This window comes from Cnephaeus nilssonii (genome assembly GCF_951640355.1).
Source record: "Cnephaeus nilssonii genome assembly, chromosome: 14".
In the NCBI taxonomy this organism is placed as follows: Eukaryota; Metazoa; Chordata; class Mammalia; order Chiroptera; family Vespertilionidae; genus Cnephaeus; species Cnephaeus nilssonii.
This window is the reverse complement of record NC_137085.1, coordinates 60,118,797-60,136,635: the sequence shown is the minus strand read 5'-3', so window position 1 is coordinate 60,136,635 and position 17,839 is coordinate 60,118,797. Positions and strand designations below refer to the sequence as shown.

Here is a 17,839-nt window from a genome sequence, read left to right as displayed (position 1 = left end):
GTTATTAAATGGAGTCTTGAATGGAGCCCGGAACCCAGGCATGTGCTCTGACTGGGAATCGAACTCAGAACCTCTTGGTTTATGGGATGATGCTCAATCTACTGAACCACTCCAGTTGGGCTAAAAAGAAAAGTATTTTAGGTTATGAGTGTTTATTCAACTTATATGTGCTGTATTGACTTTCTTTCCTTTTTTTTTTTTTAAGATATATTTTATTGATTTTTTACAGAGAGGAAGGGAGAGGGATAGAGAGTTAGAAACATCAATGAGAGAGAAACATCAATCAGCTGCTTCCTGCACACTTCCTACTGGGGATGTGTCCGCAACCAATGTACATGCCCTTGACCGGAATCGAACCTGGGACCCTTCACTCCGCAGGCCAACACTCTATCCACTGAGCCAAACCAGTTAGGGCTTTCTTTCCTTTTTCTACAAACTTTTTAAATTTTACTCAATACTTTTATTATGTATTCGTGTTTTGAATAGTTATTTTTATGCTATTATAGGCATAAATTAGAAGAAGATCTTACAACTATAACACATTCTATTGTTGAAAAACAAGGAAAATGGCATAAAAAGTGGAAAGAATTTCTTGGTTTGTCTCCTTTTAATCTAATTAAAGGTTGGACTCCAGTAAGTAATATTGACTTGCCTTTTGCCTTCTTCAGTTTTTTTTCTTTTCTTTATTGATTACGGTATTACATATGTATCCTATCTCCCATGGCCCCCCCACCCTTCCCACTCATGCCCTCACCCCCCTGTTGTCTGTGTCCATTGCTTAGGCTTATATGCATGCATACAAGTCCTTTGGTTGATCTCTTCCCTTACTCTCACCCTCCTCTACCTTCCCTCTGAGGTTTGACAGTCTGATTGATGTTTCTCTGTCTCTGGATCTGTTTTTGTTCATCAGTATGTTCATTATATTCCACAAATGAGTGAGGTCATGTGATAACTTTCTCTGACTGGCTTATTTCGCTTAGCATAATGCTCTCCAGTTCCATCCATGCTGTTGCAAATGGTAAGAATTCCTTCTTTCTTACAGCAGTGTAGTATTCCATTGTGTAGATGTACCACTTTTTTTAATCCACTCATCTGCTGATGGGCACTTAGGCTGTTTCCAAATCTTAGCTATGGTGAATTGTGCCGCTATGAACATAAGGGTGCATATATCCTTTCTGATTGGTGTTTCTAGTTTCTTGGGATATATTCCTAGAAGTGGGATCACTGGGTCAAATGGGAGTTCATTTTTAGTTTTTTGAGGAAACTCCATACTGTTCTCCACAGTGGCTGCACCAGTCTGCATTCCCACCAGCAGTGCAAGAGGGTTCCTTTTTCTCTGCATCCTCGTCAGCACTTGTCATTTGTTAATTTGTTGATGATAGCCATTCTGACAGGTGTGAGATGGTATCACATTGTCATTTTGATTTGCATCTTTTGGATGATAAGTGACTTTGAGCATGTTTTCATATGTCTCTTGGCCTTCCTTATGTCCTCTTTTGAAAAGTATCTATTTAAGTCCATTGCCCATTTTTTGATTGGGTTGTTTATCTTCCTTTTGTTAAGTTGTATGAGTTCCCTGTAAATGTTGGAGAATAAACTCTTATTGGTGATAACATTGGCAAATATGTTCTCCCATGCAGTGGGCTTTCTTGTTGTTTTGTTGATGGTTTCTTTTGCTGTGTTTTGTTTTTAATTTTTCTGTTACAGATGGCATACAGTATATTAGTTGCAGGTGTACACATAGTGTTTAGACATCTCTATGACCTATGGTGATCATCTGGATAAATCTAGTACCTATCTGACACTGCACATAGTTATTATAATATTATTGACAGTATTCTCTATGCTGTCTTTTATATCCACATGACTATTTTGTAACTACCAATTTGTAGTTCTTAATTTCTTCCCCTTTTTCACCCATCCCTCCAACCCTCCCTCCCATCTGGTTACCATCAAAATGTTCTCTATATCTATGAGTTTGTTTCTGTTTTGTTTGTTCATTTGGTTTTTCAGATACCACATATAAGTGAAATCATATGCATTTATCTTTTTCTGACTTATTTCACTTAGCACAGTACCCTTTAGGTCCATCCATGTTGTTACAGATGGCAAGATTTCATTCTTTTTTATGGCTAAGTCATATATGCACTAGTTTTTTTAAAAAAATTGATTTCAGAGAGGAAGGGAGAGAGGGAGAGAGAGATAGAAACATCAATGATGAGAATCATTGATCTGCATCCTCCTGCACGCCCCCTATTGGGGATTGAGCCCACAACTGGGGCATGTGCCCTTGACCAGAATAGAACCTGGGACCTTTCATTCTGCAGGCTGATGCTCTATCCACTAAGCCAAACCGGCTAGGGCTGCACTACTTCTTTTTCCATTCATCTATTGATGGACACTTAGGTTGCTTCCGTATCTTGGTTATTGTAAGTAATGCTGCAGTGAATATATGGATGCATATGTCTTTTTGAATTAGTGTTTTGGGCTTCTTCGAACCAATACCCAGATGTGTCTTGTTATAGCCTTTGTTTTATTATTTATTTATTTATTTTTAAAATATACTTTTATTAATTTCAGAGAGGAAGGAAGAAGGAGAGAGAGATAGAAACATCAATGATGAGAGAGAATCATTGATTGGCTACCTCCTGTACACTCCCCACTGGGGATCAAGCCCGTAACCTGGGCATGTGCCCTTGACCGGAATAGAACCTGGGACTCTTTAGTCCGCAGGTCAACGCTTTATCCACTGAGCCAAACCAGCTACGATTATAGCCTTTGTTTTAAAGTCTATTTTGTCTTGTATAAGTATTGATACCTCAGCTGTTTTGTTTTTGTTTTTATTTTCATGAAGTTTCTTTTCCATCCCTTTACTTTCAGTCTGTGTGTGTCTATCTGAAGGAAGTCTCTTGTAGGCAGCATATGTAAGGGTCTTTTTGTTCTTATTCATTAAACTGCCCTATGTCTTTTGATTGGAGTATTTAACCCATTTATGTTTAAAGTAATTATTGATAGATATGTAGTTATTGTCATTTTACTATTCAGTCTTTTTATTTTTCCTCTCTCTTAAAAAAATTCCTTAAACATTTCTTGTAATACTGGTTTGGTGATAATAAACTCCTTTAGCCTTTTCTTGTCTGGGATTGATTTGCCTTTTGAAGAGTAGTTTAATATAAGGCAATCTCTTGATTTATCATGTAACAGAATGATCTAGAAATGCTGTGTGTGTCATTCTGTCATTTTGCATTTGAGCCTAAAGATCAAATATTTGGTTTCTGTAATTCTTCTAAATACATATTAGAGTATTAGTGGCTGTTGTGATTTATAATAGTTACTATTTTTAGATTCAGAGAATTGTATTAAAAAGTGAGATGTTCCTCTTGATGTTAGAAGTACTATTACATTTGAAATATAGCTGAAGGACAAAGTAGTCTCCTTGTTCTTAATATAGTACTCCTTGTTTTACTTTTTATTTATTTTTTTAGTACTCCTTGTTTTAAAAATAATTATAGGATAATTTATATGCATAGTAATTCTCTTTGTTGGAATCAACCAGTCATAGATTAACTTAATATTGTTATGTGGTAGTGAGTAAAATGTATATATTTCAAATTATGAATTCTTTGTTTTAAGGCTGTGGATCTTTTACCACCTATGTCTCCTCTTTCATTTGATCCTGCCTCAGAGGAAGTATATGCAAGAAGTATTCTTTTGCAGTATCCTGCTTCACTTCCAGGTTGGTTATTTTTTGTTTTTTAAATTTCCCTCTCATCAATATTTCTCACTATGATAATTGTTCCTTTACATTCTTTTTCCCAGTTATTTTTAATTTTGATGAAATGCACATCATTTCACTATTGTAGTGTGTATCTCATTGGCATATTGTAAATTCAAAGTTGTGCCATCACCACTATCTAGTTCCAGAGGAGTTTTATTACTTCAAAAGGAAATCTTGTATCTATGAAAAGTCACTCTCCATTTCCACCTCCCCCAGTTCCTAACAACCACTAATGTATTTCATGTCTTTACTAGGGGCCAGGTGCATGAAATTTGTGCATGGTGGGGGCGGGGGTCCCTCAGCCCAGCCTGTACCCTTTCCAATCTGGGACCCTTCAGGGGATATCCTAAACCGGCAGTAGGATATTCCTTTCGCAATTCGGGACTGTTGGTTCCTAAATGCTCACCTGCTTGCCTGCCTGATAGCCTCTAACCGCCTCTGCCTGCCGGCCTGATCACCCCCTAATTGCTCCCTTGCCAGCCTGATTGCCCCTAACCGCCTCTGCCTCGGCCCCCCGCCAATATGGCTTTGTCCAGAAGGACATGCAGAAGATGTCTGGTCTAATTAGCATATTACCCTTTTATTAGTATAGATGCATTTGCCTATTCTGGATATATTGTATAAGTAGAGTCTGGCTTTTCTCATTTGTATAGTTTTCCACTTTGCCCAGTGTTTTCAAGGTTCTTCCAAGTTGTAGCATGTATCAGTACATCATTACTTTTTTTTTTTAAAGTCCTCACCCGAGGATATTTTTTCCATTGATTTTTAGAGAGAGTGGAAGGGAGAGGGAGAGACACAGAGAAACACTAATGTGAGAGAGACACATTGATTGGTTGCCTTCTGCATGCCCCCGACCAGGGCCGGGAGCCTGCAACTGAGGTATATGCCCTTGACTGGAATTTTACTGGGATCTTCAGTCTACAGGCTGATGCTCTATCCACTGAGCCAAACCAGCTAGGGGGTACTTAATTTATTTTTTTGAATACATTCTATTGTATGATTAAGCCATATTTTGCTTTATTTGTCTGTTGATGGAAATTTGGATTGTTTCACCATTTAGCTATCCTATATAATAAAGACTAATATGCAGATTGACCGAACGGTGGAATGACCGGTCACTATGATGTGCACTGACCACCAAGGGGCAGACACTCAATGCAGGAGCTGCCCCCTAGTGGTCAGTGCACTCCCACAGGGGAAGCACCACTCAGCCAGAAGCCGGGCTCGTGGCTGGCAGTGCTAAGGATGTCTGACTGCTGGCCTTGGCCCGCTCCCCGTAGCCATCAGTCGGAAATACCCCGAGGGCTCCTGGACTGCGAATTTCGTGCACTGGGCCTCTAGTTATGAATAATACTGCTGTAAACATTCGTTTACAAGTTTTTGTGTAGAAACCCACAATTTTTTAACATGAAAGAATGGTATAGTAATTACCTCAATACTTACAGTCTGTTTCAACAATTAACATTTGTCATATTTGCTTTACTAGTAAATGTATATATTTGTGTTTTTGCTAAACCAAGTAAATTCTAGACATTGAAATACTTTCAGTGTTTTAGCTTGCTTTCCTATAGAGCAGTGGTTCTCAACCTTTCTAATGCCACGACCCTTTAATATAGTTCCTCATGTTGTGGTGACCCCCAACTATAAAATTATTTTCGTTGCTACTTCATAACTGTAATTTTGCTACTGTTAATGAATCGTAATGTAAATATCTGTGTTTTCCGTTGGTCTAAGGTGACCCTGCTAGCGGTTCTCAACCTGTGGGTCGCAGCATTAGAAAGGTTGAGAATCACTGCCATAGAGTGACATTCCTCTATATAACTACCATAATAATATCACACCTAAAAATGAACAATACATATATAATGCCTTATTAAGTTTCCTTAGCTATCATACCAATGTCACACCTAAAACTACTTTCTCTATAATATCCAATATCCACTTTATATTTAGTTTCACCAATTGCCCAGTACTGTGTTAAATTGTTATTGGGTCAGTAAACATAATATGGATAGGTGGAGGAATAAATGAATAAAAAATGTATGAATTATATAGCCAAGATGGAAGGTAATAGGTGTAGGTCATAGTTGAGTTCAAGCAGGCTAGAGGTCATGGCAGGACTTATTAAGAAATGGGTGAACACAAGTGGAATAGGTGATTGGGAATCCTTGACCAGAATTGAACCCGGGACCCTCAGTCTGCAGGCCAATGCTCTATCCACTGAGCCAAACTGGCTAGGGCAAGCATGTCAAACTCAAAAGGCTAACACAGGCCAAATAAACAAGGCATGTGGCCTGCGGGCCACGAGTTTGACATGCTTGAGCTAGGGCTCTAGATGCTTTTTTACTTAGCAACTTTTACCTTACAAACTTCGTTACATACCAGAACAAATGTATTTCAACTGTGCCTACCTCCATCAGATGGTGTTTATAGTTGTGCATAATCATTTTAGTTTATGGTTGTCTGCTAAGTTTGTGGTATATTTGTATTTGTGCTCATTTTTGGCATAATATATAAATCTCAGTAATCCTATATAATAAAAGAGTAATATGCAAGTTGACCATACCTCCGCTACACCCACAAGCCACGCCAACCAGCCAGTCAGGAGCGAGTATGCAAATTAACCCAACTAAGATGGCTGTGGCCATGGAGCGAGCAGGAGGCTTGGGTTTCCCTGGCAATAGAGGAAGCCAAGCTTCTTGGCCTGCCCTAGCCTCCGCTCAAGGCTACAAAGTTTCAATTATAGAAGATAAATAAATCCCCGATACCAGGGCCTCCTCTTGGGTTGCCAGGGGGCGTGGCTGGCCTGCAAACCACCATAGGCTCCTCGCCCAGGCCACCCCATGCCCCAAGGGAACCCCCACCCTGATCCGGGACACCCTTCAGGTCAAACCAGCCGGCCCCCACCCGTACACCAGGCCTCTATTCTATCCTACCTAATAAAAGAGTAATATGCAAATTGACCCTACCTCCGATACACCCACAAGCCACGCCCACCAGCCATGCCCACCAGCCAATCAGAGCGAGTATGCAAATAAACCCAACCAAGATGGCTACAGCCACAGAGAGCAAGGTTTCTCAGGCAACGGAAGAAGCCAAGCTTTCTGCCTGCCCTTGCTAGGCCTAAGCCTCCACTCAAGCTACAAAGTTTCAATTATAGAAGGTAAACAAATCTTAACAGAAATGGCGGCAGCCACGGAGCTGGAGAGAGCAGGTCAGGGTTGCCCCCGGCAACGGAGGAAGCAAAGCTTTCCGCACACCCTGGCCAGGCCCAGGCCTCTGCTTAAGGCTACAAAGTTTCAGTTATAGAAGGTGAATTAACTCCAACAGAAATGGCTGCCGGCCACGGAGTGAGCAGGAAGCTTGGCTACGCTCCAGGCTACAGAGTTTCAATTGTAATAGGTAAATAAATTCCAGATACCAGGGCCTCCGCTTGGGTCGCCAGGGGGCGTGGCTGGCCTGCAAACCACCACAGGCCCCTTGCTCAGGCCGCCCCACGCCCCAAGGGAACCCCCATCCTGATCCGGGACACCCTTCAGGGCAAACCAGCTGGCCCCCACCCCTGCACCAAGCCTCTATCCTGTCTGATAAAAGAGTAATATGCAGATTGACCATCACTCCAACACACAATGTGGCTGCCCCCATGTGGTCAAAGATCCTGCCCCCAAGTGGACACAAGATGACCACCACAAAATGGCCAGCAGGGGAGGGCAGTTGGGAGGCTCCAGGCCTGCAAGGGAGGGCAGTTGAGAGGGACCCAGGCCTGCAAGGGAGGGAAGTTGAGAGGGACCTGGGCCTACAAGGGAGGGAAGTTGGAGGCGATCAACCCTGTAGGGGAGGGCAGTTAGGGGTGACCAGGCCAGCAGAGGGAAGTTGGGGGCAAACAGGCTGGCAGGGGAGCAGTTAGGCATCAATCAGGCTGGCAGCAGAGTGTTTAGGGGGTGATCAGGCTGGCAGGCAGAAGCGGTTAGGGGCAATCAGGAAGGCAGGCAGGCGAGCAGTTGGGAGTCAGCAGTCCTGGATTGTGAGAGGTGGGATCGGGCCTAAACGGGCAGTCGGACATCCCTCGAGGGGTCCCAGATTGGAGAGGGTATAGGCTGGGCTGAGGGACACCCCCCTCTCTGTGCACGAATTTCGTGCAATGGGCCTCTAGTCTATCTAATAAAAGAGAATATGCAAATTGACCATCACTCCAACACACAAGATGGCTGCCCCCATGTGGATACAAGATGGCCACCATAAGATGGCCAGCAGGGAAGGGACCAGGTCTGCAAGGGAGGGCAGTTGTGGGTGATCAGGCCAGCAGGGGAGGGCAGTTGGGAGGGACCAGGCCTGCAAGGGAGGGCAGTTGGGGGTGGTCAAGCCTGCAAGGGAGAGCAGTTAGGGGTGACCAGGCCAGCAGAGGAGAGAAGTTGGGAGGCGACCGGGCCTGCAGGGAAGGGCAGTTGGGGGGGGACCCAGGTCTGCAGGGGAGGGCAGTTAGGGGTGACCAGGCCTGCAGGGGAGGGCAGTTAGGGGCAATCGGGCTGGCAGGGGAGCAGTTAGGTATCAATCAGACTGGCAGGGGAGTGGTTAGGGGGTGATCAGACTGGCAGGCAGAAGCAGTTAGGGGCAATTAGGAAGGCAGGCAGGCATCCCTTGAGGGTTCCCAGATTGGAGAGGGTGCCGGCTGGGCTGAGGGACACCCCCTTCCCCCTGTGCACAAATCTCGTGCACTTGGCCTCTAGTTTCATTATAATTAGTAGCTTCAAAAGCAAAGAGATTGAAAATGTTATAAGTTGGTATACTATTATGATGGATTAAAAGGAAAACTTTATATAGTGCACATTGGCTTCTTACATAGTAACACTTTGGACACATGTATAATAGTCTTTCAGAATCTAACATGTTGAAAGAAGAGGAGCCCCTGGAATATCATCCTCTGTAATCTGGCAATGGCTTTCCTTACCGGTTTCATTTCTTACCATGCTTCCACTACATATACCCTATGCTCTTGCATACCAAACTTGTATCTTACTCTCCGAGCACTTTCATGCCTTCTTCATGTTTCCTTAGTCTGGGTCAGATGCCTTTCTGCCTTCCTGCATTCTGTGTATACTCTGTCATAATACTGTAGTAATATACCACAATTCTCTACTCATCAATTTGCTTTTCTATACTAACTCCATCATTTCTTTCTTCCATTGTTAGTTCAGTAGTGGCATATAATTCTTGGTGCTTGTTGAAGAGTAAGTACATAGGTTGACTAATATCATAGATGCTGGGCTGAAATATGCTAATCACTTTATCTTTTTTGCTTTGCTGGTTTACATGGTACTTGCGTGGTCTGTGTACTTAAACATGAAGCATCGCTATATAGTGCTGGAGAAATATAGACTGTCCTTTTTGGAAACAGTATGAACTATCGATCTTTTTAGAAAAGACTATTAATAGATATTCTCTATCACTGTCCTGCCTATCACTTTATACTTGACAATTGAATAATTGTCTTTTCTTGTTAGCATATGTATTATTTTGATTTTTTTGTTATTTTTTCTGTTTAAGTTGTAAAATTTCAAGAGATCCTTGAATATTAGAATGTGAAAACATAAAGAGTAATTAATTTTTTTGTTCCTTTAGATACACCTAAACAGCATAACCAGGAAAATGATTGTAGAAGAGCCAGTGATATACTGGGAACTGTATATGATTTAACCAACAGGTAAAACAAAATGATTTTCATATTGATTTTCTTCCTCCTTTGTTAATTAATAGTCCCATCTTTAGCCAGTTTCCAAGGTTTTTTAATGTGCGAGAGTCCATAATTTTCTTCTCTTAAGCAGACAGTATTTTTCCACTGCAAGTCTATATTTTCAGAAAAGATTCAACATTTCTGATACATGGGCATATTTTTTTCTTTATAAAAATGTTGGGATTCATTGGAATCATCTCATTTTTATGAAAAATACATATGTGGAGATTATCTAATGCAAGTTTGGGAATTTGAATTTTTGTCTTTTTTTGTCTGAACTTCTTTGAAACCACTTGTAGCTCTTGACTAAATCCAAGAGTTTAGGGATCTTTGAGATCATCCACTTTGTAGTTTTCAGCCTGTATTCTGAAGCACCCTCTGGTTCTGTGGATTGAATCTAAGTCAGCCTGTTGGCAGTCCCACCTTTCCCACTTCAACCTGAGCAGTTTGCTCTTTTATCTCTATTATATGTTGGGATTTTTATATGCCATTTGATAAAAAGTTCATTCTTTTAAACAAAGAAAGGCTTCTGATTCATTCAAATCCTATAATTTAACATATGAAAAACTGAACCTACTTAATTTGTTGTAACTTCAGGAGTATTCTTATGTTTTTATTGCCTTTTTTTTCTGTTATCCCTTTTTGGCCCTTAAAACTGATGCCAGATTATATAAGAAAAAATCTTTTTTTTTTTAAATCCTCACCTGAGGATATTTTTCCATTATTTTTAGAGAGAGTGAAAGAAAGAGGGGGGGGGGGGGGGGGCGGGGAGAGAGAGAGAGAGAGAGAGAGAGAGAGAGAGAGAGAGAGAGAGATACATTGATTGGTTGCCCCCTGCTTGTGCCCCAACCGAGGTACTTGCCCTTGACCCGAATTGAACCCAGAACCCTTCAGTCCACAGGCCAACTCTATCTACTGAGCCAAACCAGCTAGGGCTATAAGCAGAAATCTTTAAACTAAATGTATGCAGTGTACTTGGGGAATATATTTTTTTTAATTGAAATTAAGTGTTATTAAGTAGCAATCAAATACAGATATACTCCCTTGGGAGTAGCCTTTGGAAAGACATAGTCTTTTTCCTCAAGGAGCTCACCATCTCGTGATGGCATCTTGGTTGCCTTGGTGCATAGATTATTGGACCTCCTTCACAGGGCTTTTGGTCATTTTAATGTTGAGTTTTTGGAATAATTAAGATAAAATTGCAGTAGATAGTTAATATTTTGCCTTTGATAGGTAGATTATATTCTGTTTAGGTGAAGCTAAAATGAGCAATTTCAGTGATTTTGAATTGTTTGGAAGGAGCATATTTGCTATTTTATAAAATATTTGCTAAGTGTTAATTTTTTATTTCTAGCTATGAACAGAAAGTAAAGCACTGACATTTAAAAAATATATATATTTGTATTGATTTCAGAGAGGACGGGAGAAGGGGGAGAGAGAGATAGAAACATCAATGATAGAGAATCATTGTTTGGCTGCCTTCTGCATGCCCCACACTGGGGATCGAGCCTGCAACCTGAGCATATACCCTGACTGGGAATTGAACCCTGACCTCCTGGTTTATAGGTCGATGCTCAACCACTGAGCCACGCAAGCCAGGTGCACTGACATGGTTGATGTTGAAAAGTGGTCTCTGGTAATCCTGCCTTTCATATAACCTAGAATAGAAAAGCTTTTGGACATAAGAAGACCCAGTCCATGATTGAATTTGAAAGTTCTTTCAAGATGAAGATAAAGTTGTCAATGCTTAAAGGCTTTAGAAATTTAATAACTTATTTTATAATTTTAATGAAAAGATAAATAAGGTTTAAAAAAATATGTTTATTGATTTTTTTTTAAGAGAGAGGAAGGGAAAGAGATAGAAAGATAGAAACATCGAGAGAGCAACATTATCTATCAGCTCCCTCCTACGCCCCCTACCGGGGATTGAGCCCACAAGCTGGGCTTACGCCCTGAACGGGAATTGAACCACTGACCTTTTAGTTCATGGGTCAACGTTTAATCACTGAACCACACTGGCTAGGAAGATACATAAGGTTTTTATGTTTATTCAAAGGAGCAAGGGAATATAAGAGATTAAGGAATACTATGTGTAGAATGCAACAAAGTGAATAACCTTATGACTATTGTTAGTATAACATACTTGCTATAGAGCAAAATTCAGCATAAGAGATACTGATTTTGGTCATGAAATATCAAAAGAATTTGAAAGTCTCTGTTACAATGAAATTCTGTGATCTAAAGATTGAGGATGTTGTAATAATGCCAATCTAATTAATTGAATTTTTTCTTACCCTTTATTCAAGTTTTTGAGTGTTCATCAAATCATTTAACCCTTGTAAAAAATGCTGATGACTTAAAATATATAGCAGGTAAGGCAAATATTTATAATTTGGGAGGCTGATACACAAATTGAGCTGCAGTACTGCTCTAATTGTCACCATACCTCCGTAGAATAAACTGCCTTTTGATGACCGGGACGAATTGAGAGAAATCGTAACGGACAGATACGGGGCAGACAGTTTTTTAAGAATATTCAGATATATAAAGTGTATGGGATTCTTTCCTACTCATAACTTGGATTTGTTTGTTTTATTTTTCCTTTTAGCCATGCTTCTTCCCTGTTTCAGCCAGTTTCATCATCAGATGGAAACAGTGTTACAATATTTGAAAAGGTACATTTTAAAACAATTTTTAATTCTGATCATACTTAGGATAAAATATTATTTATTTTTGTTGATATCCCAATTAAATTAAAATTTTATTTTCAAATTTCTCAGTATTTGCACATTATGTACCATTTCGATTAACAATTCCTTTTTGCTTCTACAGGGGAATATTGGAATTATTTAATTGTGCCAGTAAACATATAATTTCACAATAATGTTAATAAACTTTTATAGGTTCATGATAACTCAAGAACCTCTAATGAAAATCACGCACAATTATTAAGGTTTTAACATATGTCTGTCTTCTTCAGGACATGAAGATTGGAACATGTAGAGAAAAAACTGAAACAATTTCTAAGAAAACACCAGAGTGTGAAGGGGAAGACTTTCCATCATCATATATTGCAAAGAATACAGAGAGTAGTGCATTAGGAGGGCCTCTGCCAGTGAAAAAAATTGATCCATTCCAGAAAGAGCAAGATCACCTGGCAGAAGAGGTTAGAAAAAGATTGTAAAAAGTATACTGAAATATCTGTTATTTTCTCTATAGTGTTGTGATTGAAAATGAAGTACAGTTAATTATTGATTTACTGGGGGAAATTTGGGGAAGGAGGTCACAGATAATAAAAGTCATGGTTAAAGCAAAATTGTTCCTCCCAAAAGTAGAAATAGATTTCATATAAACTTACTTAGTTAAGATTATCTCCATGGTTTAGAACTCATGTCCCATCCTATAAATATCCAAAAGTATAAAAATAATAACCTGTATGCTATTTTTGGAGTTAACCATTTAAATCTCAGTTGTTGGATAAATATACCCAATGGTTATACTCTATTAAAATACTTCATGAATGTTGTCTGTTGCTTAGCTGAGCTTCCTCTCTTTTTGAATATTAGAACAAAATATTATATTATCACGGAGCAAAGTTTTTGTCCTGCTTTCTAAGTATTTAAAAATAATTAAGTGCATAATTATTAATGATCTAGGTTTTCCTAACTTAATGCTGTTCTACTTTTTATTGACAAGTGACCACAATATTACTATTGCTCAGTAGTATTACAGAACTCAGTTTACACAAATGCATTCTCTAATGTTATTTTTATTACAGTTTCCCACAACATCCCTTAGCATTGTTTGAATTGAGATAAGCATTCAGAGAATAAATCAGCTCTTGAGAGACTAAAAGAAAAATTTGGTTTAGTACTCTTTTTTTAAAAAAAAAAAAAGTTTATTTTTCCATTGATTTTTAGAGAGAGTGGAAGGGAAGGGGAGAGACAGAAAGAGAGAAACATTGATGTGAGAGAGACACATCAATTGGTTGCCTCCTGCATACACCCTGACCAGGGCTGGGGAACCTGCAACCCAGGTACATGCCTTTGACCAGAATCGAACCTGGGACCCTTCAGTCCGTGGCCAATGCTCCATCCACTGAGCCAAACCGGCTAGGGCTGGTTTAGTACATGTTGATTCAGGTATTGGAGTTCCCTCCTTTATCTCAATTTTGATCAAAGTAAATGAATATTGTCCAAATAAGAGAGCTGGATGTCAGACATTTTTATTGTTTGTAACATGAGGAGGTTGGGCCAGTTTTATGGTCTCTAAATATTTTTCTTAAAAAGATTTCTCTTGATTTTTAGAGAGAGGAAGGGGAAGGGAGAGAGAGAAGCATTGATCTGAAAATAAAACATGGTTTGGCTGCCTGCTGCATGTACCCTGCTGGGTTATCCAGCTAAAACCTGGGTTTGTGCCCCAAACTGGGAATCGAACTGGCAACATGTTGGTGCACGGGACAATGCCCACCCAACTGACCCACAGCGGCTAGGGCTCCAAGTATTTTTAAATTTCTAAAGTCCTATTGTTTTCTTTGTTAGTTGATTACGCTAAAGAAAAGATTGTCAGTCTTTTTTCTTTCCCGATGGAAGGAAAGGCCCATTCTCTGATTAAAAGAATTTATAGTAGCAGTGGAATGGATGGGGTGGAAAAGAAGAGTTTTAAAAACCTCCTGAAGCTCTGAAAATAAAGTGAAATGAATCTTATTTAATAGTGTTGGTGACAAGGAATATTTAGTATTTGAATTCTAAAAAGCCCTCTGTTTTCACAGGGGAGAGTAAGTGCAGGCCAATTTGATTATGGTTGTTGGAAATTTATTCTTTATGGATTTCAAGGGGCAGATATTTTAATTTGCCTATTTTTTGGATTTAGTCACTTTTAATTAATACAGAGTGCTATTTTCATATTGTATACTTTGTTTTCTTTATTTTAGAAAGCATCTATGCCTTGTTCACGAATTTATATTTGATAATGAGGTTCCTGGCAAAGAAATACGTTGTCAGAATGTATTCTATTTATTAATAGAAGTGTTACTGTGCAAATGGTTTATAATTAAGAATCTGCTTGCTTTAAAAGTGTCATTTTAGATACAGAATTGTCAAGCTCAATGGTGTAGCAGATGGTAGTTGAGTTTTAGGTCACTGTGTAGTCAGAACTACCTCCAAATCTTCCTAAGTATAAAGAGTATTATCTGTTCTCTCCTTTATAATGGAATATCCATTTAAGATAAGGGAGGAAATTGTTTTGTGTTACCTTATAGCAGCAATTTTCAACCTGTGTGCTGAAAGAATTTTTAAAACATGCAATACTGACTATTTAGTCAGGCTACTTACCTCTTTTCCCTTAGATTGTCAAATAAAAAAATGACAACAGCTAGTACAACAATAGCCATCTGGTGTGAATTAATAAAAAATTATATCTATTTTTTTTGTCATATCGGCATAAAATATATTTTTTAGTGCCGCAGAATTTTAGTAATTAGTTTATGTGTGCCATTCAATGAAAAAGATTGAAAATGGCTGCCTTGTAGGATTGTGCCTAGATAGTCTGTAAGGAGTATCTGGGAGCTACACTGTTGAGTGTACTTTTATGCCATCTGCAGTGGGAAGGACTGCTGACTGTAAAGTAATTTCTGCTATTATCAGGGCTTTTGTTGCATTCTACCAATGGGCTTAATTTTGGGGTAATTTTTGCTTTACCTCTTCCTTTCTGTTTTAGGTTGTGAGGACAGTATTATCTGATTCACCACAGCCCTCTATGGGAAGAGAAGTAAAATTAGAGGAACTGATTGACTCTCTAGTTTCTAACCCATTCTTAACTAGGAAGCAAATTCCCCGAACTCCAGAAAACTTGAGTAAGTTAATAATGTTTTCTATCACTTATTTTCTTTTTTATACATTACTATGGTCTGAGGAATCTTTTGGAAGGTCACTTTAAAACTCTTTTACTGCCCTAGCTGGTTTGGCTCAGTGGATAGAGCATTGGCCTTCGGACTGAAGGGTCCCAGGTTCGATTCCGGTCAAGGGCACATACCCGGGTTGTGGACTCAATCCCAGTAGGGGGTGTGCAGGAGGCAGCCAATCAATGATTCTCTCTCATCATTGATGTTTCTTTCTCCTTCTCCCTTCCTCTCTGAAATAAAAAATATATTAAAAAACAAAAACAAAAACTCTTTTACTTAAGTTTAGTGGCAATGGGTCTTTGTTTTGACGTAAGGGACTTTTATTGAAGTATTACATGTGGGCACTCTCACTTATATAGCAGTCCTCTTCAGTAAAATTATTTTGCCCTGATACTGTACAATTTTGTTTTTTGTTATACTTGACTTTTTCCTGGAAAATATTTTAGTTGATCACTTAAAAAAATCCTCTGCCTTCACATCTGATCTGTGATCAGTATTTATAGAGTATAGAGGTTGTGATCTCCCAGGCAGTAACCAAAATCTCTGTGTGCTCAGAGATCTTTCCTACCCTTCCTAAGCCAGCCAGAATGCCCAATACATTTTTTAAAAATATGTTTGTTTTTTTTTATTTCAGAGAGGAAGGGAGAGGGAGAGAGAGATAGAAACATCAATGATGAGAGAGAATCATTGATCGGCTGCCTCCTGCACGCCCCTCAATGGGGATCGAGCTCGCAATCCGGGCATGTACCCTTGAACGAAATCGAACCTGGGACCCTTCAGTCCACAGGCCAACACTCTGTCCACTGAGCAAACCGGCTAGGGGCCAATACATTTTTTTAATAACCTGTAATTTGTGTAGATAAAGTTCTGATATTGTCCTTATGTAGGCACATCATCCTGGTTGAGTGATTAAATATAATTTCCATTTTGCTGCTAGAAATGATATATTCAAATTTAAATTGGTCACTTCAGGTTGAATTGAATTACAAAGCCTAACACACTGTCCTGTGTTTTTTTGTAAAGTTATATTGAACATAACCTTGCTCATTTGTCAACATATTGTTTATGGATGCTTTCATGCTACAGTGGCAGAGTTGAATAGTTGATGTAGACCAGATGGCCTGCAAAGCCTAAAATATTACTTACTATCTGGCCTTTTGCAGAAAAGGTTTGCTGAACTCTGGCCAAAATATCTTTTTGATACATGTAATTTGTATGTACTGTGTGAAAGTATATGCACATTTCAGGAATAGGTTTTGTTATTTGTGTGTGATTAGTTGGAGATAAGTTCTTTGATCTTGTTGGGCTTTGGTATATTGTGGAGCCTTATCATTTAACTAGCATATCTGTGGAACATATACTCAGTAGCTTTTTCTTGAGCCTTAGAAATGAAATGTTTATTTGCATGCTGTGTTTGGGAATATTGATAAATTGTGTTTTTTTCTACTCCCCCTTTAATTAGTCAGTGATATTAGGAGCTCATGGAGAAAAGCTGTTAAAATAGAAGATAACAGAAGTACAGAATCAATTCAAATGGATACTGAACATAGAGAAGGTTTTAAGGATATTGATTTTGGCATATTACATGAAACTCTTCCAGAAGATGTTGGTCATTTAAGTCTTAATAGCTCCAATAGTACAGAGGCCAATTTTAAACTGGATCCAAATAGCCCTATGCACAGTAGCATTTTCCCAGAAGATGTTGTGGGAGAAAGACAGACTACTCCAAAATCAGACTCCCATGAACAGGCTATTTACAGTAGATATGAGGCTCTGAAAAAATCTTTTATCAAGAAAAAGGAAGAAACTTACCTCTTTAATTCTGAAATACCTGAAAGACACAAACCAGAATTGAGCCCTGCTCCTCAAACCATGCAAACAGATGATATGCTTAACCTGCTGGACATTCAAGATTTGCATACTGACTATACAAAACCATCTTTACGAATGTCCCTTGGTGAAAGAAAACAGTCTCTTTCACCACTAATTAAGTTTTCTCCAGTGGAACAAAGATTGAGGACCACAAGGCCATGTAGTCTTGAAGAACTTCCACCTTATTTAAAAGGTAAGATTAAATAGACCTTGCATGTTAACTTGCTAAAGTTTTCTCTCAACTTCTTATAAGAATAGTACACAATGAATGCTACATGATCTTTGTTAATGTGACAAAATATGCTCATTGTTTTGGCTAGGATGAGAAAAGTGTACCCATCACTATCATGGGTACTTTCAGAATCTTTAGTGATGTGTATGTAGTTTACAATTAGTCTGGGATGGCTTGAAAACAAAACCAAAAACTTGAAACCTATTGCTTTTGTAATACAAACTAATAAAGGTAAATTTCATCAAAATCTTCTTGGCTAGTGGAAGATGGTTCTAAAAAAGTTGAGAAACTGTTAAATATCATTTTTGTAATATATCTGTGATT

At 39.0% G+C, this 17,839-nt stretch overlaps 1 protein-coding gene across 3 annotated transcripts in view; it reads left to right on the top strand.

The window, feature by feature from the left end:
* Positions 1 to 17,839, top strand: part of HAUS6 (HAUS augmin like complex subunit 6) — a 43,238-nt gene that overhangs the window by 20,463 nt on the left and 4,936 nt on the right. For all 3 annotated transcript variants that reach the window (XM_079790682.1, XM_079790680.1, XM_079790681.1), the window contains 7 exons: positions 507 to 633; positions 3,634 to 3,736; positions 9,398 to 9,479; positions 12,118 to 12,184; positions 12,490 to 12,675; positions 15,228 to 15,363; positions 16,874 to 17,476. In XM_079790682.1, the coding sequence (XP_079646808.1) occupies positions 507 to 633; positions 3,634 to 3,736; positions 9,398 to 9,479; positions 12,118 to 12,184; positions 12,490 to 12,675; positions 15,228 to 15,363; positions 16,874 to 17,476 (1,304 nt within the window). The remainder of the gene's footprint in view (positions 1 to 506; positions 634 to 3,633; positions 3,737 to 9,397; positions 9,480 to 12,117; positions 12,185 to 12,489; positions 12,676 to 15,227; positions 15,364 to 16,873; positions 17,477 to 17,839) is intronic.